This window comes from Aureobasidium pullulans (assembly GCF_000721785.1).
Source record: "Aureobasidium pullulans EXF-150 unplaced genomic scaffold scaffold_36, whole genome shotgun sequence".
Lineage (NCBI taxonomy): Eukaryota > Fungi > Ascomycota > Dothideomycetes > Dothideales > Saccotheciaceae > Aureobasidium > Aureobasidium pullulans.
In genome coordinates, this window is record NW_021941056.1 from 25,922 (window position 1) to 49,382 (window position 23,461).

Below are 23,461 nucleotides of genomic sequence, written 5' to 3' on the forward strand. Positions count from 1 at the left end.
GTTTCCCGTGGAGCGGGAGTGCTGCCTAATCGGGATAGATTGATGACGCGCTTTCGACTGGACCGCGACAGCACGAAGCGCGTGTTGTTTCAGAACTGGAGTCGACTTTCATCGATTGTAGCATTTACGACTAACCGGGTATCTCAATTGCTGTTTTATAGATATAACATCATGCCTGCAGATATTCGTAACTTCTTCGGTGGCAAGCCGACTGCAACTCCAGTGAAAGAGGAGAAGAAGGCTCCTGCCAAAAAAGGAAGAGCTAGAAAGGTTGTCGATGACAGCGACGACGAGGAAGAGTGTGTGACTGCTTCATCTCCTCGTGTCAATCACATGCTGATACCAAGACAGAGTAGTGCCAAAGAAGACGACAAGAACAGCAGCACCGTAAGCGTGTCTGCCTGATTTGGTTCGCTCCTTCCACAATTGACTGACGCTTTCAAGGAAACGTGCCGCATCACCACAAGGCGAGGAAACCACCACTGCCGCCTATTTCGCCACAAAGAACAAGCCAAAGCGAACAGCTGCCTCTACCAAATCACAACCTGCACCTCCGAAGAAGTCGCCTGCCAAACCCATCAAATCAGAAACCACCCCACCCCCATCAACAGATGACTTGAACGCCGAAGACTTCCCTGACGACGACCTAGACGAAGACTTTACTACCGAGCAAAAAAAGGAGGACCAACCAACACAAGAAAACGACGACATGGCACCCAAGAAACGTGCCGCTGCAAAGCCTCACCCAACCAAGATCAAGGATGAAGACTACGATGAAGATGTCGGCATGAAGGATACCAATGCCGACGATGACTTTGTAGTTCCAGATGATGACGAGATGATTGTCGAGGACAAGCCGGCTCCCAAGAAACGCGCTGCCGCAAAGCCCAAGGCCAGCACAAAGAGAAAGTCAAAGGATCTGGACACTGACGAGGAAGAGGAGAAGCCTAAGCCAAAGAAGCCTCGTGCAGCACCCAAGAAGAAGGAAAAGGACCCTCCAGTCGAAGACAGTGCTGAACTCAAGGCCATCCTCGACGACATTCCCCTCATCCAAGCACCCGAACCACCCAAGGACGACGGAACTCCAGCCAAAAAGTGGTATAACATGCCAAAGAACGATGGTCCTGCTCCCGAGGCCGGTAGTCTCGACATTCCAGAGGGTGCTGATAATTGTCTTGCTGGCCTGTCATTCGTCTTCACCGGTCAACTCAAGTACATCGCCAGAGAGGAAGGCCAGAACCTGGTCAAACGTTATGGTGGAAAGTGCATGACGGCACCTAGTAAGAACACTAGTTATGTCGTTCTGGGAGAAGAAGCCGGTCCAAAGAAGCTTGCAACCATCAAGCTGCACAACCTCAAGGTCATCGACGAGAAAGGTCTCTTCGCTCTCATCTCAAAGCTTCCTGCCAACGGCGGCAATAGTGTAGCCGGCGCCAAATTTGAAGCTCAACAGAAGAAAGAAGCCGAAAAGATCGCGGCGGCCGCCGAAGAACTGGAGAAGGCCGAACGTGAGAAGCTGGCCAAAGGTCCTGCAAAGCTCGCCAAGGGCTTTGCTGCTGACGGTTCCGACAACAGACTGTGGACTGTCAAGTATGCCCCTACGCAACTTGGCCAGATCTGCGGTAACAAGGGCCAAGTCGAGAAGTTGGGAACATGGTTGCGCTCATTTGCCAAAAACTCGCGTACCCAATTCAAGCTTCCTGGAAAGGATGGCAGCGGTACCTACAGAGCTGTCATGATTCATGGTCCTCCTGGTATCGGCAAGACAACCGCTGCACATCTCGTCGCCAAGCTCGAAGGTTTCGACATTGTCGAAAGCAATGCCAGTGACACGCGCAGCAAGAAGTTGGTCGAAAGCGGTCTTAAGGGAGTGCTGAGTACAACATCTCTCATGGGTTACTTCTCTTCCGGCGAAGTCGATGCAAGCAAGAAGAAGATGGTCTTGATCATGGATGAGGTTGACGGTATGTCTGCTGGTGATCGCGGTGGTGTCGGTGCTCTTGCTGCTGTCTGCAAAAAGACCCAGATCCCCATGATCCTTATCTGCAACGATCGCAAGCTTCCCAAGATGAAGCCATTCGACTTTGTCACATACGACTTGCCTTTCCGCCGCCCATCGGCCGATATGATTCGCGCTCGTATTGCAACAATTGCCCACCGCGAAGGTCTCAAGATGCCGCCAAACGTTATGAACGCTTTGATTGAAGGCACAGGAGCAGATATTCGCCAGGTGGTGAACATGATCTCTACTGCAAAGCTCGACCAATCCTCCATGGACTTTAACAAAGGCAAGGAGATGTCCAAGGCTTGGGAGAAGCATGTTGTCTTGAAGCCTTGGGACATCACCAGCAAAATCCTCGGAGGCGGAATGTTTCAAGACGCCAGCAAGTCTACTCTCAACGACAAGATTGAGCTGTACTTCAATGACCACGAATTCAGCCCTCTCATGCTCCAGGAGAACTACCTCGGCACAAGACCTATTCGCGCTCTGGGTGCTCCCAATGCGAGGATGGAGAACTTGGAGCAACTCAGCCTGTCCAGTCAAGCAGCCGACAGTATCTCGGATGGTGATCTGGTCGACAGAATGATTCACGGATCTCAACAGCAGTGGAGCTTGATGCCTACACACGCCATCATGAGTTTTGTCAGACCAGCATCCTTCGTTGCAGGCTCTCAAGCTGGTAGTCAAACTCGCTTCACAGCCTGGTTGGGCAAGAACAGTTCATTCGGCAAGTTCAGTCGCCAAATCAAGGAGATTCAAGGTCACATGCGTCTTCGTACTTCCGGCGACAGACATGAGATCAGACAACAGTACCTTCCCACCTTGTGGCAGAACCTCGTGAAGAGGATGGAAGTCGAAGGCAAGGAATCAGTGCCCGAAGTCATAAAGCTCATGGATCAGTATTTCCTTACCAAGGACGACTTTGATGCCATCTTGGAGCTTGGTGTTGGACCCATGGATCAGGAGAAGATCAAGCTGGAAACACAGACCAAGGCTACCTTTACCAGGATGTGAGTACATGCTTACTATGACCTCTCGAATCTCCACTAATGTCTCATCCACAGGTACAACGCACAATCCCACCCTCTTCCCTTCATGAAAGCCTCCAGCGTCGTCGGCCCAGCCAAGAAGACCGCAAAAGACAAGCCCGATCTCGAAGAAGCAATGGACGACTCGGAAGATGAAGCTCTCCTCAAGGACGCAGCTGAAGATGATGGAGCCGAGGAAGAAGACATGGACATCTCAAAGGACAAGTACGTCGCCAAGCCGAAGAAGAAGAAGGCCGCTGCCGCGCTCAAGGGCAAAGGCAAGAAAAAGGTCATTGAAGAGGACGAGGATGACGAGGAAGAAGAGAAGCCGAAGCCCAAGAAGAGGGCTCCTGCCAAGCCTAGGGCTAAGAAGTGAGAGTGAATGTACGTGACTCGAAGGATGATCGTCGAGGGTGCGTTGTTTCTGAAGGAGGGTTCTTTGCTGTAATGGTCGGCGTTCAACTGTTTTTCTTAATCGCTGTGCATCAATGCGTTCGTCATAAGCGAAGGTATAGGCTGGGGAGGGATCACTGTTTGCTGTTTGCTTTTGTTTCACACCATCGAACAAACATGATATGATATGGGGAAACTGAAAGTATTACCATATTCTCTCTTGTGTGGCCGTCTTATCCTCTCTTCCTTTTAAGACACTTTCCCCTGTTACATACTCCTGGTTTGACAAACTTGACATGTCCACTCTTCGTATCAAAAGATCCAAGTTACGATCCTTGCTTCTGCGACAAATTAGTATCAATCATGTCTGGAAAGCGGCCGGGATCTGAGAAAGGTTTGAATGAATCGGATCTGTGGGACTACGAGTTCGATGATGATGATGATGACCCCAAATGCCTTCCAAATTCCATATAACGCAGAGCCAAGCGATTCATCACTACTTTCAAAAACGCCATTTTGTCCCTGCCATTCCAATCCCAAAATTTCCCATAACCTTCCGAGAGAGCGATTGCTGACCTGGTCCAAACCGAAAAACGCCATGAAATACAAATCACCCATGACTATGCTTGTTTACCACGAACTTCCAAGTCTCTCAACTTCTTACTCAACAGACTCTCCTGTTTGCCTCTGCTCTCAGACCGTCCTTCCCGTCTCTCGAAGGTGAATGCGTCCTTTCTTTGTCCGAATGCAGAGTTGTGCGGGGAAGCAGAGGGTTCGAAGTCGAGATCCATATTCATATCCATATCGATATCACCCCTACTGTCGCGGCTAGCCGGTCGAGATTGCAGTGTCGGTAATGGCGGTCGCGCATCAGGGTGGCGGAACGAGAGATCCGAGAACGAAATATTGCTGTCCATAGATCCAGAAGCGGGTGAGTGCTGAGGATACAGTGAAAGAGTGGAATGAGAAGGGAAGACAGCACTTCTCCTCCTCCTTTTTGCCTCTTCCACCTTCGCCGCCGCCATGGCTGCAGAATCGGCGGTCTCTGTCGATGTCGGCTTCCAAGCAGAATATCTAGGCTCAGGCATCTGCATCTCTGTTCGTAACTTCTCCTTCCCGTCCGGTACCCTGTTCGCAAAGACGACGCGCACGCTTTTGTACAGGTAGTATTTCCCTTTTGCCGGCGAGCAGATATGCAGATGGATCAGATAACGCAGGACCGGTCTATCTCTTGGATCATCGAGTCCTCCAATGGCAGCCTCAGGTCGATCGGTGCCATAATTGCGCATGGATGACAGCGGCATGTCGACAACAGGGCCAGCAGAATATGAGCGTTGACGAATGAATGTCTTGGTGCCAGGTGGCATGTCGGATAAGTCGTATGGAACTAGAAAGAGCTTTACAGCTGTTTTGTTCGGGTTCTTGATGATGATCTGGAGTTGGCCGATCTCAGGTATGCGGTAAGATCCGCCAGGTAAGCTGTTTATGCGGCGACTCATCTTGTGTTGACGTCGTTGACGCGAAGTCTCGTCATCATGAGAAATGTGAAATGTGTCGTGATGCTTCAGTGCAGTGTGGCTGTGTTCTTGATGTTTTCGGCGTCTCCTTGCCGCCAGAGCTTCGGGATCGTCAGGCTTCTTCAAGGTGTTCTCCAGATCTAGCATTCCCACATATGGACTTGGTTCAGGATCTGTCGACGTTCCAGAAGCGTAGCTGTAAAAGACTGCAGGAAAGGGTATGGCGACATGAGGAGGACATTTGAGACTTGGCTTGCAGTCGCCTTTTCCCAAGACACCTATTTGAGCGACAAAGTCCAGAGGTTTGGAGGGAGTTGTTGACATGCGACCACGGAGAATGCTTTCCTCGTATGAACCAACCATAGGGGCGTGTTGAAGAGGTGAGGCGTCAGAGATTGATGGACGACGGGCTGAAGGGAAGGGTGGTTGTGGCAGGCTGCCTATTGAACCTATTGAACGGCGAGGTTGATGGGCTTGGTAGGGGAAGGCGCGAAGGGACGAATGGCGATGCAAGTTCGGATGTAGGATACGCGTAGGTGTAAAGTGATCAGGCGAGTGATCAGGCATATCGGCAGCATTAGCTTGATGGACGAGCGGACTTGTGGGTGGTTGGTAGGAGAAGCTGCCTGAAATTGAAGCCTGAGAGGCAGCTCGTGGACGTTGTAGGAAGTGCGATTGAGCATGCCATGGTACAATGGGAGAAGTGGATATGGCATGTTGAGATTCCGACTCTTCTCTAAAGTCGCCGCGGTGCAAAGCCGAGCGCGGACGGAGGATGTCAAGGCCTAGTGCATTGCTGTCGGTCTCGGTCGGTATTCGTGTAGTTGACGGCGGTTGTTCATGCTGTCGGTCTACATCGCCTCTTGCTTTCAGTCGTCGTATAATATCATTTCTGTCGGTGGTAGGAGTTGGACTTCTTTCACGGCCGTCGCCATCACGGATTCTGCCAGTGAAAAACGGGTTGTAATGGTTTGATTCCGGCGGACTGTCGTATTTGGAATGGGGCATATCGCAGCTCAGAGCACATGTCAACTCCGAGCTGCCAGCAGTCGAGAGAGGGATTCAAGGACGGAGGGAAATGTCGTGTGTGTCGTGTGTGGTGGTATATCCGGGCGGTGAGGTGGGGATTATCACTCGGCCAAGGACCCTGATGGTTTCACAATCTGATAAGAGTTTGCGACGTCAGAATGATGATGGAATTGGCCGAGAAAACTGTGAGCGTCGACGATGGGAGAGATATGGTATTATGTCGAGACAGAGTGTCAGGTGAATAGGGAAGTGCGTAGTTGAGATTGGACAAAGTTGGTGAAACAAAAGAAGGAGCAACTTGTCGTCGTCACGCTCGTTCGAGTCATCTGATGCAATCAAAGCCAAAGCCATGTCGATGCTCGGAGCGTTTTTTGCGGGAAGCCATACAAAGCGCATCAGGCTTTGTTATAGAACGTACACAGCCATGTCCTCGGCACCTCAGACATTGAGTTGTATCATTGCGCGAGTTTCTGGAAGATCAAAGTACGTTCGATGAGAGAGCAAAGAAATCAGGCTCGCAGTTGACTCTCATCAGAGATTCAATACTATCGTGCAGTCTAAAAATCAAGAATAAACTGTGCTGCGAATTTGAAAGATGCCGCGTATGAAAACCCGCGACGTTCGCAACAAGCTTCTTCCTTTTCCTTTCCGCATTTTGTGTCAAAGAAAAAAGATTCCCCGCAATTCAAGACTGCCACCATCCAAACCATCAAAGAAATTCGAAGACGCCTCGATCATAATCAACATAATAGAAAATGGCCATAACGAAACGCCCTCGTGATGACGCGCCTGCAGATCGCGCAGCAAAGAAGCACAAGAAGGGATTCGTCGTCGGTCCGCAAAACCTGCCCGACGGCACTCATCGTCGCAAGAGTACGTGCGCGCCCACATAATCAGCACCATTAATATCTGACAACCTCTTCCAGCAATTCAAATCAAGCGCAACTTGATCGAGAAGGCGAAACTGAAGAAGGAATACGCAAAGCAGAAGGCCCAAGCCGGAGACGACATCCAACCGAAACGACCAGCAACATACGCACCCAGCGAGGATGAAGAAGAACAATCACCAAAAGAACCCGCACCAGAGAAGGAAATCGAGGAGAAGGTTGTGGAAAAAGTAAAGGCACCGCGACAATCAAAACCTAAGCGCCCATCACCACCACCAGCTCCCGTCGCAGAAGAAGCTCCTGCAGTCAACACCGAATCAAATCTTGACGGCATCCACCACAGTCGTCGTCAAAAGATCATTCCTTTCGCAAAAGAACATCGCGCTGCTCAGCGTCAAAAGAGAGAAGCCGAGGAACGCCGTGAAGCCTACGAGAGATCACAAAGGGAAAGAGCCGAGAAGACTGAGGAGAGGGAAAGATTCAGAAAGGCAATGGCAAAGGCGAGAAGTGGAGGCAGGAATGGTCAGAGGAAGTTGGGAAGAGAAAGTACTGTCTTGCTTGATCGTATCAAGAGGACTATGCAGCAGGGATGATTGGTCGCAGAACATCGGCGGACACAACCCAATCATGAGTGAGAAAATCATGCCTCATCAAGCAGATTACAAGTCTCACCTTCTTACCGTACAACCAACGGAAGCCACCAAGACCGCCGCACTCCAGCAACATTCTCTGGGCAGCAGCGGCATCGCATTCACGACAAGCACGGCAGGACTAGATGATTACCCGCTCAAGCGTATCACCGCTCGCCGGACAACGACACAGATAGTGGGAATTCAATAGCAGGGATCGTCAAGCATGAGGTAGATCACATATACTCAGACAGGGCTCCTCGTAAGCCCTTCAATGTCTTACAACATGATCGGTCACAATCCACACTGACTGCAGACCGCACAACCACTTTGCACGCATGTGACAGCGCTGAGCTACAAAGAGAATTTACAGCATCTCATCACGAAAAAAACCGTGGCTCGAAAAAGCACGATTGAATACATTCTGATCGATTCTCAAACAGCTAATGTCAACCAAGCGCAGAGAGCGATTGATCAGGTAAATGATCCCGGGCACCATATCTCTACCCATTCCCCTCCCATCACATCAACATTACTCTTATGGCTCTGATATCTCAAGACATGCTCACATTCCTCAATTGCACCTTCCCATCCTTCGTGAAATTCACACGGCGATAGCTCGATACCAAAGTCAATTTATTACGAACACAACTACATAGTTGCCTTGCTACGACTCACTTATAAAGCTCGCCGTCGTTGCTGCTTGAAAAGATCAGACAATAAGATAGGAGGTATCGACTGGCTCTCGCTTCCACGAAGAAAAGCACATAGTTGATGGGGTTCGAACTACATAATTTCCCGGTCCTCTTCCTCACGTGCTAGTAGACAGATCAGTCGACTAGGTCTGTGGTTTCGCGCCCTGAACATCTGTCTCCAAATTATCTCGTCCAGCACTTTCAACTCCACATTGGCTTTACACCGCGTTATCGGGTGATGGCTGATGACTCTGTGGTTCAGTGACCTGTTCCTCTACCTTGCACTCTATATCCCAGGATTGATGACTTGACCCAGGTACACCAACACCTAAATCTCAAGACATCTTCCTATGTCAGCCCGTCGCGCGGTCATGGATATGGGATATCTCCTTCGAAAAGAGAATCACATTGAGATCGAGGGAAAAGCTCTAGAACGGTTTTTCATCCGTGTGTTGAATCCAGTCATGTCTGATACTCTTCTCTCGATCCGTTTCACTGCAAGATATGTGTGTTACTGTTGATATGGCCTGTCTAGAACACAGCCATCCGTGAGCCTGTAAATCATGGAGTCACCATATCCAAGTACGATGATTCCAATCTTGCACCTTGGAACGCTAAATTGACATAGCTCACGGGAAACAGTCTCTCTAGAACAGACATAAGCTTGCTCCAACAGCTTCCACTCTAGTTCTTCACTTGATCGAAAACAGGATGGAAACACCTTCTTTCTCATCTCTTTCTTCACACTACAACTTTTTGTTTCATCAGTAACATTGCAGGGTAGGACCCATTGTTCGGAGCTGGATCCAGTATTCCTTCGATTCTCGGAGGTGAAAGACAGACCGAAGCCTTCGCGACCACGCAGGTAAGATGATCAGGTCTGTGATACTCAGCTCACGGGTACAGTCTTTGGGTCTGGAGTAAGATAAGATCTCCTTCCGTCTGACACTGTAGATTGGTTGTGGGTTAAGGGTTACGAGTCTGTGGATCACTGACCTGATTATCTGTCTTCTTGTCTTCGTTTGGATGCTTACGGTCTAATGGAGCATACCTTCGAAGCCACAATTTGTAGAGCACACCTTCACATGCCCTGCCACATCTGCTGATGCCCGTGGTTTGTTGAACTACTACGGCATGGAACAGGTCGCTTACTATATGTAGTAGTGCCTAGTCAAGTAAGTGCTTTTGCTGTCATCGTGACACTATCCATAATTATGTACTTATGTTCCACCCACGAATGCACAAATAGCAATAATTAAACGCTTGCTTCTTCCATTCTACTGCTACGCTACTCCCATAATCGTTTCCCTTCTCCCTCGCATCCTCCATCTGCACTCTATAAGTACCCCAGATTGTCTTGGATCACCACCTTAATGCTCCAAACTGTTCGCTAGCGATCTTGGAGTCTCATGATTGTCGCAGCAGACAGCTACGTCTCAAAATCTCAAAAAGCTCCCGGATCTGCAGCATCTTTTCAGGGATGCTGTAGGGGGATGCGGTTTCACTGACGATTGATAAACAAGTTGTGCGTGTCAGAACTGAATAGAATATACATCTCGTCCATTGTGTGACTCGCGAGAAGCGGTAAGATGGCTGAACATGTTGGTTGAGATCTATTTCGCACGACCGGTGTTTCTGACAAGGATACGATTGCGGTGTACACACAAGTCGAGGAAACCCTAGATATAGATCAGATTGGACCAGATAGCAAGAGCCTTTCCGATCAATGCTCTATCTTGGCTAAAACTTTGACTTCTTGCGATGCTTGTTGAATACTCCGTACTCTGATTCTGTTGTGAATGGAATAATGGGTTTTGCTTGGCCCTAGCTTCATANCGACACGGGGAATTGAACCCCGGCCTCCTCGGACCTGGTTGTTCTTTCGAACGGTTTGAGAGCGAGAAATCCTAGCCACTAGACCATATCGGATTGATGAGTAGAATCTCAGTCTAGCAAAATATAATCTATTGCGTGAAAATGAAGGCGAAGGGATGAACTAGTACGGATAGGCGTTGTCTCTGCTTGCTAGACTAGGACTGTCCCTATAAGGGTTAACCTTTGCTATTCGTACTCGACTATATAGTAAGATTAAACGTTCACCTATTAAAAGGATATCGGCCCTTCGTTACCGATTAGGTATTTCGATGTAATTCTTGTCTCCGAACGCTAGTTAGACCGTATGTGTACCTACCTTAGGTTAGTGTATTAATAGTATATAACAATATCGGCATATCTTACGAGAGACGAGGTCGTCGCTTGCTTTAGAGGTTATAGTCTATTACGGGGTCGATTAGCCTATACGTTTTCTTCTATCTAGTAGCTTCTAGACACTCTTTGCTTGCATAATGTAACGACTTAATAGTCCGAGCTAAATACATCTTTGCTAAAGCAGAACATAAGTTCCCTAGGACCGAGCTCCTACGGCGACGAAGTTACTACTACATAAATCTACAATTTTAGACAACAGGTATATAAACTTAGAGAGGTCTACAAATGAAACCAACTTTAAAATAAATCTTTAAAACTAACATTTTAAGCTCTAATATTTTAACTATTGCTTTAAAATTACATTAAAATTATAGATTTAAATGTTTTAGTGTTTTAAAGGTGTTTTAACTACTAAAAATGGTCCGATTTAACCTCGTTGTCGTAGTATAGAGAATTAAGAGTAGGGTAAACCTATTAGCAACTAAGTCGACTCTAGGTTAAGTATGCTACTCGTAGGCTAGCGCTACGCTCGGCGGACTACTAGCGAAGCCTTACTAGGCATAACGCGCAAATTTTACACAAACACGACGCGAAGCTAGCCTATTGGAGTAGTAGATCTTATCTCTAAGATAAGATCTAACTAATTAGAGCCTTAGGATCCGTTGCACTTAGTAACTAACACCCGAGCGTTACTAGCTACTTATCGCTACGCGCGCATTAACTCCTAAACTTCTTTATACTAACCTAACTACCTCTTAAAAAACGCTTAATTCAGTTGAAATAATTCGTGCAACTCTACATAAACTACTCTTCCCTAGCGATAGGAAGTGCNGAAGACCTAGAAGGTATACTATAGAAATTAAGAGGCTTATAGTAGAACCCCTAAACGAATGGGCAACTCCTTATAACTTAAATTNACTTNATTACNTAGGGGTNAAGNGCTAANNACGAAGTTAAGCTTTCCCTTNTGCTAAGAGACANATAGACCATCTTAGCTNTACTCTNATAAGGGNAAAGATAGCCGACAGCTTATCCACTATAACTGTACTAATTTTAACTCTCCTACTTAGTAGCAGTGGATTAGCTTATCCTAAGTAGTCTTATGAACCTCTTAAATATTTCTCCTACAAGAGGCTTAGTTATACTATCTACAACCATGTCTANAGTTCTAATAAACTTAACCTTTAACCTATCCTTCTTAAGGAGATCCCTTTAATAATGGTAGGCAACATCGATATGTTTTAANCTATCTAAGATNTAAGCATCTCTTACTAGTCTAAGAGCAGCTTAGTTATCTCCTCTTATNAGAACTAGTAATCTAATTATAAACTTTGTCTTTTCCTTAATAAGAGGTTTAAATTAGTAGCTACTAATGTACTTAGTTGCTCCTATATCTCTTATTGCTAAGGCAATCCATTAAGATTGTTTTGCAGCTAAACACATAGCTATGTATTCTACGTCTATAGTTGAAGTTGTAACTAACTTCTGCTTCTTGCTCATCTAACTTACTAGTCCGTTTGCAAGCATAAAGACATTTCTAAGAACTAACAGTCTCTCTGTTCTGTCTAAGGCAAAATCTAAGTCTATATATCTAACTAGACCATCGTAGTCCTTTCTACTATAGGTAATGCCTCTTAAAGCACTCGACCTAAGGTACTTTAGGATCTGCCTAAGTGCTGTTATGTGGAATTTAGCAGGATCTAAGAGGAATTGACTTAGTCTCCCTAGAGTAAAGCAAATGTTAGGTCTTGTTAGGATTGCTAGGTATATAAGCTTTCTAACTAGAGTCTAGTACTCCTTTTAGTTAGTTCTTATATCTGTCCCTTCTACAAGTCTTAGAGATTCATATCTGTTTATAGGGATACTAGTCTTTCTTAACTTATCCTATTACATATTGTACATAGAGAGAATCTCTCTTATGTAGTGCTCTTAGTCTAGCTTAATAGTCCTTACTCCTCTATCTCTAGTGACATAGACACCTAGGATCTTCTTTACTTCCCCTAGATCTTTAATCTTAAAGATTTTGCTAAACTCTCCCTTAAACCATTAAATGGCAGAGAGGTCGCTTAATCCTAGAAGAATGTCGTCTATATAGACAAGTAGAATGATCTTCTTGTTAGGATAAGTAAGTAGATAGGGGTTAGAATTAGACTAAACAAATCCTAGCTTCTAGAGTTTAATGACACACTTCTCGTTCTAGTCTCTTATAGCTTGCTTTAGTCTATATAGACTCCTATAGACTTTAAGACACATCCCTAGTAGGACATCTACCCCTAGTAGAGGTTTCATATAGATGTCCTCCTTTAAGAATGATTCTCTAAAGGCGTTGTTAACATCTACATAATGGCACTCTATGTCTTCGACAGCGCATAGGGCTAGGAAGATCCTTAGGGTATTATGCCTAAGAGTTAGGGCGAAGGTGTGTTCGTAGTCCACTCTAAATTTCTAAGAGAATCCTCTTACAACAAGTCTTGCTTTTAACTTATCTAGTAATCTATTAGTGTTAAATTTGGTAGTAAAGACCTATTTGCTTGTTACTAGGTTAGCTCCCCTAGGGAGATAGGTTATCTCCTAGGTGCTATTACCTACTAGTGTAATAAGCTCGCGCCTAATTGCTTCCCTCCATTTAGGTCCCTATATCTTGTCTAAGATAGCTTTAAGATAGGTCTAAGGAATAGGAATGTCTATCTTGCCTTATGCTGCTAGGGCTATCTCCTTATCTAATTCTGTAGAGAAATAGGCCTTAAACTCTTCAACTAATGCTCTTAACATTTTAGCATAGTCCTCATTTGCACCTATATTATCATTTGTAGTGTATATAGCTATTAGGGCAAAGAGGGCTTAATGAAGCCTTTTCTCTATAGGCTTATCCTCGCTAAAATTTATTCTACTCTCATCTCTTGTCCTTTTTCTAGAGTTTAACTTAATCTGGACTTCTACGTCCTTCTTTAGTTTAAAATCAGTTAAGACTAGTTTCTAATTTGGGTCCTCCTTCTATAGTTTAGAAGGAGTAGGTTAAGGTAGTGTAGTTTTAGAGTTTCTAGTTACCCTATTAGTTAGGAGAGGGTTGTTTTCTCCTACTAATGTTGGTTCCTAGGTGTTGTCTTTATCTCCCTCTTGTAGAGGAGGTTATATAGCAGCTCCTACTAGCTTTGGATTTGCTTGTATAGGAGGAACTATAGCTTAGCTATCTTCCTTATTTATGGCGGGCCTACCCTTTAGATTCCTAGTTATAGCATGACTTAGTTAATGCTTGCTTTCTAAGTTATAATTAATGCTACCGCTAGGTTCATCCTTATAGAAGACTACATTACTAGTCTTAATGATGGTCTTCATATTAGGTGCCTAGATTAGGAACTGCTTACTTATATCTATAACATATCCTATAAAGATGCTAACTCTAGCTTTGTCTATAAGTTTGTCTCTTCTAAAGTTCTAAGGGATGGATTCCCTATCTATATAGGAGTGTACCTTATATCCCTATACTCTTACATGGTCGACATTAGGCACCTTGCTTGTAAGGGCCTTATAAGGGCTAACTATATGTCCATTCACCTCTAGACCATTTAAGATTCTATTTCTAATATAGCATCTAGCTTAGCATGCCTCTTCCTAGAAGTTAGGTAGTAAGTTAGCGCCCTTAAGATTAGCTTGTATGTTGTTTTCTACTTGCTAATTTTCCCTTTCGACTAGGCCATTCTAGGTAGAAGTGTGTAGGACTGTAGTTTAAGTTTCAATCCTAAATTCCACTTTAAGTCCTTTAAAATGCTTAACTAGTTCTCCTGCATTGTTAAATCTAAATACTTTAACAAGATACCTAGTTTGTCTTTTAACTATTACTCTCTAGACTCTAAGTTTCTCTAGACATTCCTTTCTATCCTTAATAGGAATAACCTAGGAATATCTTGTAAAATCATCTTTAATAACCATTACTTAAGTGTTTCTAAGTCTTGACATTAGAAATGGTCTATAGGTATTAATAGACACCCTCTTAAGTAGTGCTCCCTTTCTTTCTACTACCTTTCCTTTCCTCTTTCTAAACTTAGTAAGAGTGCAGGTCTAGTAGACACATTTGACCACCTTAATTAGGTTCTTTATAGTCGTTATCTTGTGGATTTGAGAAATCTTCTAGGAGCCTAAGTAGGCAAATCTCTTGTAGTATAACATGTAGTTATCTAGCACTTTCTTGTTATAGGCTTTAGCATCTAAATCATTACTTAACTCTTCTATTACTTCATCTTAAGTGATCTCTTCTTAGATAGCAAATGTAAGTAGCTTATCTAAGCTATAGGAGGGCAAGTAATGGATGTTGCTTAGGACATAGACACTACCCTATTCTTTTACTTTAAGGATGGTGTGTCCCTTAGAATTAACATAGTACATCTTCTTATTATTAAACCTTCCTTTAATCCTATTCTTATATAGCTTTCTCCCTAATAGGAGGTTCACTCCTAGACTAGGGACGAATAGGACATCCTTTAGGATAATCCTAGCTTTATCTTTCCCTTAGATTCTAACCTCTCCTCTTCTGTTTAAGTATAGCTTTCTACCTCCTACTATTATTGTAACTTGTCTAATTTAGGTAGGAGGATTACTAAAGAGGGTAAGGTTATTAGTTATGTATAAACTTGCACTAGAATCTAATATCCATTCGTCCTAGAGGATAGTACTAACATTCTCTTTATAGAAGGTTGCTATCTCCTTAAGTTCTTCTTTATCGTCTTCTAATGAGACTAAAGTGTTATCTAAGATTACGTCTTTACTAGTAGATTCAGCTAGGTATGCCTTCTTAGATCTCTTTTCTGCTCTAAGGGATTTAATCTCTCTAGCTAGGTTACTAATCTAGGATTCTAGCTAAGAGATCTTAGTAGACTAGGTACTAATTTGATTAGTAGATTTCCTTAACTTAGTCTAGCTTCTCCTTTCCTAGTTAGCAGTCCTCTTAGCTGCAGACATGTAAGGACATGATCTTATCTAATGGTCTAATCCATTATAAAGGAAACAGTTCTAGCTATCCCTTTAAATAGGGGATCTAGGTCTCTCTTCTTAAGATCTAGGCCTTAGCTTTCTATATAGCTTCTTTGCAAATAGGCCAAGTTCTAGATAGAGGTCTCTCTTAGCTTCTCTTAAGATTTAGAGTCCTTCTTCTAGATCGATTTCTCCTCTTGCATCTATGCTAGCTTTGTATATAGTATATTCACTTAGTAGGGCACTAAGCAGTTGCCTAAACTTGAATCTTATTGTGTTTAGGGTCTTCAGTTCTAGAGTCTGTTTAGCAAGCTTCTTTCCTAGCTTGTTTAAGTGTTAGAATGCTTCATTAATGGTTATAGATGATTCTATCTTATAGGAGGAGAAGTCTACTAGGTGTTGCCGTCTAATTGTAGCAGTTCTTAGTTAATACTTNTTAAGAAGCTTTGCCTAGACTTGTCTAGAGGTAGGTTCATCCTTAACCATTTCCTTATCGAAGGCATTAAGGGACAGGTTAATCTAGTACTTAGCTTTAGCATCCTTAGTAATGAAATCGTTTATAATAGTAGTGCCTCTAATTGGTGGGTCTCTAATTTCTAGGTTTCTAAAATCAAAGGTGATTTCTCTAAGTAGGGAGTCTAGGTTTGATCCCTTAGATCTTAGGGTCGAAGATGGAGTCTTCTAGGACAACTAGGTTATAACAATGGGCTAGAGACTTTCTCCTTAGAGCTAGTTCTTCATGTCTTTAAACTAGGTGTCTAAATTGTCTCTTAAGAGCACTTCTACTCTCCTATGTCTATAGACACTAGATTCATTCTTTAGAGAGCTTATATTGTCTTAAACCTCTAGCAACTGTATTAATCGGTTCTATAGCTTAGTAGTTAGAGCACCTATCTAGTGTAGACTAATATACTATCACCTATTTAGTAGTACAGTAGCGGTCGGTAGAAGATCCTAGGTTCAATTCCTAGCAGAACTAATACTTTTGCTCTTTTAAGATCTAAGTAGAGAAGACTAAGTATTTGTATCTTAGGATTCTAGGTACCTGCAACAATCGGTCTTATAGCTTAGTAGTTAGAGCACCTACCTAATGTCCTATAGTGGTATCGGACAGTTCGTACAACTGTCTTATATTACTAGGGCGTGTAGGAGGTCCTAGGTTTAATTCCTAGTAAGACTAATACTTTTGCTCTTTTTGTAGATGAAGTAGTTATGTAGTTATAGGTGCGTTTAAGCTCTCTTTCTTTTGTGTAGCACTAGCAATGATTGCTAGATTAGTGTTATATGTAGGTAGCTAAGTGTCTTAGTTTCCTTAGGCTTATATTGTTAGTAGCTAAGTGTCTTAGTTTCCTTAGGCTTTTGTTGTTAGCTAAGTGTCTTAGTTTCCTTAGGCTTTTGTTGTTGCTACTATCTCCTACTACTCTAGTAGAGACTCGTAGTCTTATGGTGGGCTGTTATCTCCTACTTCTTAAGTAGAGACTTATAGGCTATAACACAGTGTGTACTTCTAGGTTTGTGCAAAACCTAGGCTCATAACCAGTTAAAATAATTCGTGCAACTCTGCATAAACTACTCTTCCCTAGCGATAGGAAGTGCGGAAGACCTAGAAGGTATACTGTAGAAATTAAGAGGCTTATAGCAGAACCCCTAAACGAATAGGCAACTCCTTATAACTTAAATTAACTTGATTATATAGGGGTGAAGAGCTAAAGACGAAGTTAAGCTTTCCCTTGTGCTAAGAGACACATAGACCATCTTAGCTGTACTCTTATAAGGGTAAAGATAGCTGACAGCTTATCTACTATAACTATACTAATTTTAACTAATTCTAGACATTAATCCTCGCTTACTTCTATAATCTTCTAATACTCTAATACGTATAAGAGGTCTTTCCTATTACATTTCTTACACCCTTTTCTCCCCTTTCGCGTCCTTAAACCCTCTATTTCTACTATATAATAGACTAGATACAAGCGCTAATAGTAGCTAGTTAAGACTTAGAATTTCCTGAATCTTAGTTAGATCCCTCTCTTTAATGCCTTAATAACTAACTCTCTCGCGCTAGTAAGGCTAGTAAGTAGTAGTTATTACTTCGTTATAGCACTCGTAATAGAGGTAAGAGAAAGACTATTATTCTATAGGCCGAGTATTAGAACTCTAAGGGTAATACTAAGTCTATATATGCTATATCTAAGTACGAAGAATCTAACCCTAAACCCCTTCCTTTACTACCTACTAAACGTTAAAAGAAGATACTACCTACCTCTCGTATAGCTCCCGCGCCTATACTACCTATACTACCTATATCTAAGCCTTCTTAGACTACACCCGAGACCCTACCCGATACTATTAAGACCCCCTCTAAGACTAGTAGTTCTACGTAGTTAACCGATATTCTTCAACCTTAAGTAAGCTTCTATAGGTAACCGAAAGAGCGTATTATAAAGGGCGATAGTAAGGAATTGTTTAGCTATTTAAGACCTCCTCGTAGTAGCGAACTAGAGAAGAAAAAGACTAAGCGGATATAGTATTACGCCCGTTATTCTAAGAACACTACTAACTACTAATAGATTAGAGACTACCTCGAGGGACATAGTATTAAGCTTTCGACATTACTAGAGCCTATTGTCGGTCCTATCGATAAGCTACTTAGTAGTAAGAAGCTATAGAAATAAGTAGAGATAGCCTTATAAAATTAGCTTTAGAACCTAGTCGATTCTAATGCTACTAATAAGCTTCTTATTACTCTTATTACTCGTAACTACTTACCCTTCCGCTTTATTAAGTATCTAGAGTTCTATTAACTAATTACTATGTTTAACCTAGCTACTACTAACCTCCTCGTTAAGAGTTATACTAGTGTTACTAGGCACATCGAGCGACTCTATTATCTTTAGTAGGACTAGCTTAGACGGTCTATTACGTAGTCTAAGTTATAGATCTACTTTACCGCTAATAGTTAGACGTCTAACTACGGTAGTTTAGAACTACTCGTAGTAACTAGTAGATAGGTTAGACCTAATAGTACGTTAAGTAAAGCACTCCTAAACATACATAACTTACCTAATAGTTATACTGGTAAGCTTACTACGCCTTATCTCTTTAAAACTATCTAGTCCTTAGGCATTAAGAACCCTAGTGTTACGGCGCTTGCCTATAACAAGTGCTATAGCTAATAGGGTAACCCTACCTAGGGTTACGTAAGCTACGGAACCGAGGTTCTACTAGAGAATGTTTATATAGCCTATGCTACTTCTATGTTTATAGCTCTTCGAGCTACGTCCTATTATTAAACCTACCTACTAGTTTTACGGCCTAACCGTAGATAGCCTATTAAATACTACCGTACTCTATATAGCTGCTCCTTCTACTATATACCCGACCTACCCCTATAACATTACGTAGCTCCTACCTAAGGAATAGCTACCCGCTAGCCTATTACTATGTCCCTAGAACGTCCGATCCCCCCCTTCGCCGCCGAGAACCCTTAGGACCTCTCCGACTATGTCTTAGAACACCCCGAAGAGTAGTTCCTATACTCCTATAACCTAAACGTATATCTCTCCTAGGTAGAGGAGTTTATGTACGAAGAGAGCGTCCTATTAGATAAGGCCTAAGAGACCGTCGTAAGTAAAGACGCTATTATCTCGTATTAGAAGGAAAACATCGCTAAGCTAAACGCTTAACTTATCCGCGCCTAGGTTAAGAAAGAGCGCGTATTCGATGCTGCTTAATCTACTATACCGCCTACCTGCCCTACTACTAGTAGACTAGCTACTAAACCCCTACTAGGTTATATAGAGAGAGAGACTCCGACTCTTACTACCCTACCTTCTAAGTCTAGCCGTCCTAGTAAGAAGCTCCCTAACCCTAAAGTTTTTAAAGGCTAGAGATCCGACCTTCGCTGCTTCGTTTAATAAATCTACAGTAAAATAACTATAAACGCCGACTGCTTCCTAACTGCCTAATCCCGCCTAATCTATATAGCCGGCCGTCTAAAGGACGACGCCTATAACTTAATCCTACCTAAGACCCTCTATAGTGTCCCGCAGTTTATAGACTACTAACAACTTTTAGAGTACTTAGAATAAGCCTTTAGCGACCCTAATCGAGTCTAGAATGCTTAGAACCGCCTATACTACCTAAAATAGAAGAACTAGGACTTTAGTGTCTACTTTTCTAAGTTCTAGAGACTAGCACTCGAAGGCGAGATGCCTAAAAGCGCCCTAACTCTACTACTATACTAAGGAATTTCGAGGGAACTCTAGGACATGCTCCTATATAGTACTCCTACTAGCCGCAAGTTCTACCCCTTCTCCCGCTACCTATAAGAACTAGATAACCGCTTCTGCTAACATTAATAATAAACCCGCCGTATAGGGGAGAATAATAGAACTCTTATACTTCGCCTAACTATCTCCGCTTACCTAATACCTACTCGTATCCCCGTAGTAACTATAACTACTTAGATAACTAGCCCTACTGCTAGTAAACTAATAGACCTAAGTGCTTCCCGCCGGCCCCCTCCTAGATACTAGCCCTCTAGAAGAAGAGAGCGTAGTAAATGCTACTGCTACGGCTGCCCTAACTACCGTATAGTAAGCTACTCTCTTCTACCTCCTACTAACCGTCCCGCCTAGATTAGAGAAACTTGTGTTATAAGTGCTAACTCTTATACTACCCTAGCTAAAGAGAATAGCTGCCCTATTTCCCCTACTTTTATAGAAAGATTAGTAAAAGGAGGAGCCTCGATCTAAGTCGTAATCGAGTGCTCGACTAACGTAACAACTACGCTAAAACCGCCCTACAAATCTATAGAACCTACCTAAATGAGAACCTAGAAAAGAGAAAGCGAAACCGTGCCTAACTAATAGTCTAGTAGGTTTCGTTAGAATAAGGATCCTATACCGCCCCGACTTATGCTATAACTAATACTAGAGCTAAGGGAGTGTGCTTTGTCGATAAGGACTAGGCGACGTCTTAAGGCTTTGTACTATAACGTATAAAGAGAGAGATGCTACTAGTCAATTTTAATAGATAAGAAGATAAGTCTACTACTATAACTTACTTTATTATTATAACCCTACGCATATACGACTATACTAAGAAAGAAGCCTTCCTATTTATTACCCGCCTATCGCACTACCTAATAATCCTAGGGATTCCCTAGTTAAAGTTATACGATCCTAAGCTAAAGTTTAGTAAAGGAACTATGTTATTTAATAGTCCTTACTATTAAAACAACTGTAATATACCCCTACTACCTACCCGCATCTACGTAGTCCCTAATGTTCTACTAAAAGAACGCCCTAAGAACGTTATTCGCCCCGCTATAGAACCTAAACCTAATAAAGGTAACCTAGAAATATGCTCTATAAGCTTAAAGTACATAGTAGTAACGGCTCGCTAGGGTACACCTATATACTAGATTACATTAAACTAAGTAGAAGCTACCCTTAAGGAGATTACTACCCCTATTAACCCCGCTATCGAACTTCCTATTAAGCTAAAGGACTACTACAACGTATTTAGCCTAAAGGAAGTAGAGAAGCTACTGCTACACCGACCCTACGATTATAACATTAAGTTAAAAGATGGTTAGATACCGCCCTAGGGACCCCTATACCCGATGTCCTAAGTCTAGCTATAAACATTAAAAGAATAGATAGAGGAAAACCTTCGTAAGGGTTTTATTCGACTAAGCTCCTCTTCTACCTTATCCCCTATCCTATTTATAAAGAAATCTAATAGAAGTCTCCGCCTATGTATAGACTACTAAGGACTTAACGCTATCTCTAAGAAAGACCGATACCCGCTACTACTAATAAGAGAAACCCTAAACGCACTAAAAGGAATAAAGTACTTTTTAAAGATCAATATCGTTACTACATTTAATAATATTCGAATTAAGAAGGGACTAGAATACCTAACTACCTTCTATACAAAGTTAGGCCTATTTAAATTACTAGTTATGCCTTTTAGATTAACTAGAGCCCTTGCTACCTAGTAAAGATTTATAAACGATATCTTCCGCCCGTATATCGACCTATTCTACTAAGTCTACCTAGACGACATCCTAATCTATAGCAAAACAAGGAAAGAATACGAAAAGCATATTCGACTTATATTAGATGTATTAAGGAAGAACTAGCTCTACGCTAAGCTATCCAAATGCGAGTTCTTTAAGACTAAACTAATATACCTAGGAATTATTATAGGTGTAGAAGGCACTAGGATAGATCCGAAGAAAATTAAAGCCATTATTAACTAGTAACCGCCGAAGACTATTACTAATGTTAAGTCATTTACTAGAATGGTAGGATTCTACCGACGCTAGATAAAGGATTTCTTAAGAATCCTAGCACTAATCACTACACTAGAAAAGAAGGACATACCATTTATTTAGACTAACAAATGCTAGAAGGCCTTTAAGTTCCTAAAAACTGCGTTTATAAGCGAACCTATACTAAAGCACTTTAACTAGAATAAACCTACTGTCCTAGAGACTAACGCCTCTAACTATGTCTACGCTAGTATATTATTATAGCACGACAACGAAGGAATCCTATACCTAGTTACATTCTACTTAAAGAAAATGACACTAGCTAAATGTAACTACGAGATTTACGACAAAGAACTACTAGTAATCGTTCGTTACCTTAAGTTGAAATAATTCGTGCAACTCTGCATAAACTACTCTTCCCTAGCGATAGGAAGTGCGGAAGACCTAGAAGGTATACTATAGAAATTAAGAGGCTTATAGTAGAACCCCCAAACGAATGGGTAACTCCTTATAACTTGAATTGACTTAATTATATAGGGGTAAAGAGCTAAAGACGAAGTTGAGCTTTCCCTTGTGCTAAGAGACACATAGACTATCTTAGCTATACTCTTATAAGGGTAAAGATAGCCGACAGCTTATCCACTATAACTGTACTAATTTTAACTCTTAATATAGATAGAAGCTAGAGACATAGAGAGTAGAGTACGTATAGGTCTCTTATAGGTTACTAAACCTAGGCTTCCGTAGCTTAGATTAGAGCTTTCTATCCTTATCCCTAAAACCCTTAAATCTAATTTAAACTTAAGGCGTCACTAAAGGGGGGAGATTACTAACCCTATGTCTTTATCTATTCTATTCTCCTTAAGGGATATAAATTTTCTCTTCTCTATATTCTAGAAAAGCTCGAGTTAGAAAGAGCGTAATTATTAGAATAGAACATAATCTTAATAAGGTAATAGTAATGATTGTATAGATTTATGCTCTCTAAGTAGTAGGAGAAGGCTCCTCTAGAATCGGAGACCTAATATAATTAAGATTAAATGGCACGACTACTTAGGGCGGTAATAGAAAGCTATAACTCCTAATATTCCTTAATTAAGTAACTCGGGGTGCTATTTTTCTTTATAAGAGTTTAAGGAGTGCACTAGAGCTTTCTAGCATAACGAATTACGATCTAGGCTTTCTAGTGCCTATAATTATGCTATCCGTCGCTATACTCCTTATATCGATGTAAGCTATTAAACTATTTTGACCTACCTACGGTAGCGAAACTACCAACTCTAATAGTATAGGAATAAGGGTAAAACAACTATTTAGTCGAGGCATAGTACTTACGAGGTTAGTAATACCTATAAGGATTAAGAATCCTAACTAATTTACGTCTCTTACGTATTTAAGAGTTTTTAAGAAGAAATAGAGATTCTAACTAAGGTTAACGTGTTATAGACCTAGCTACTTCTCTCCCCTTGCTCCGACTCTTATTTTTAGTTAAATAAAATGGATAGGAAGTATTACGTATTAGGATCTCTAAATCTATAGTAATGCTCGCTTTTACCTTTAGCGATAGTCTACTCGTAGAAAGCCTAGGAGCTTACTTTATACTCGCTAGAATCGCGAAACTAATTAGCAATCTAGAGTAGACTATAGATGGATTAGATTAGATTAACCCCTAAATCTAATCTAGTCTAGTTAGTCTTAGCATCTAATCTAATCTACTAGACTCTATCCATAGACTCTAATAGATCTAGTGTAGGGTGCTAAGAAGTAGTATAGCTAGCCGGAGGTGTTATAACTTAGACGACTATAGTTCGATCCTCTTCCG

The 23,461-nt window shown here is 42.3% G+C and overlaps 3 protein-coding genes across 3 annotated transcripts; 2 read left to right on the plus strand and 1 right to left on the minus strand.

Moving 5' to 3' along the window:
* Positions 1–105: 105 nt before the first annotated feature.
* On the plus strand, positions 106–3,733 carry M438DRAFT_349933 (DNA replication factor C, large subunit). Its single transcript, XM_029906511.1, has 4 exons — positions 106–299; positions 352–387; positions 445–3,012; positions 3,067–3,733. Exons 1-4 carry the CDS (start codon positions 172–174, stop codon positions 3,404–3,406), a joined length of 3,072 nt encoding a protein of 1,023 aa, XP_029755287.1. The 5' UTR covers positions 106–171; the 3' UTR covers positions 3,407–3,733.
* A 150-nt stretch (positions 3,734–3,883) lies between these two features.
* Positions 3,884–6,083, minus strand: M438DRAFT_349934 (uncharacterized protein). The gene has a single exon (XM_029906512.1). The coding sequence runs from the start codon at positions 5,946–5,948 to the stop codon at positions 4,044–4,046; it is 1,905 nt and encodes a 634-aa protein (XP_029755288.1). The 5' UTR covers positions 5,949–6,083; the 3' UTR covers positions 3,884–4,043.
* Positions 6,084–6,724: 641 nt separating this feature from the next.
* Positions 6,725–7,449, plus strand: M438DRAFT_359892 (uncharacterized protein; the record flags this gene model as incomplete). The annotated part of the gene is made up of 2 exons (XM_029907379.1): positions 6,725–6,842; positions 6,896–7,449. 2 exons carry the CDS (start codon positions 6,725–6,727, stop codon positions 7,447–7,449), a joined length of 672 nt encoding a protein of 223 aa, XP_029755289.1.
* Positions 7,450–23,461: the final 16,012 nt, after the last annotated feature.

What these genes read in the sequence shown, in the direction of transcription:
- M438DRAFT_349933 (XM_029906511.1), top strand. Translation starts at nt 172, where the DNA reads ATGCCTGCAGATATTCGTAACTTCTTCGGTGGCAAGCCGACTGCAACT. An exon ending in ACGACAAGAACAGCAGCACC is followed by an intron (nt 388 to 444) that starts GTAAGCGTGTCT and finishes GACGCTTTCAAG; the next exon opens with GAAACGTGCCGCATCACCAC. An exon ending in AAGGCTACCTTTACCAGGAT is followed by an intron (nt 3,013 to 3,066) that starts GTGAGTACATGC and finishes TCTCATCCACAG; the next exon opens with GTACAACGCACAATCCCACC.
- M438DRAFT_349934 (XM_029906512.1), bottom strand. Translation starts at nt 5,948, where the DNA reads ATGCCCCATTCCAAATACGACAGTCCGCCGGAATCAAACCATTACAAC.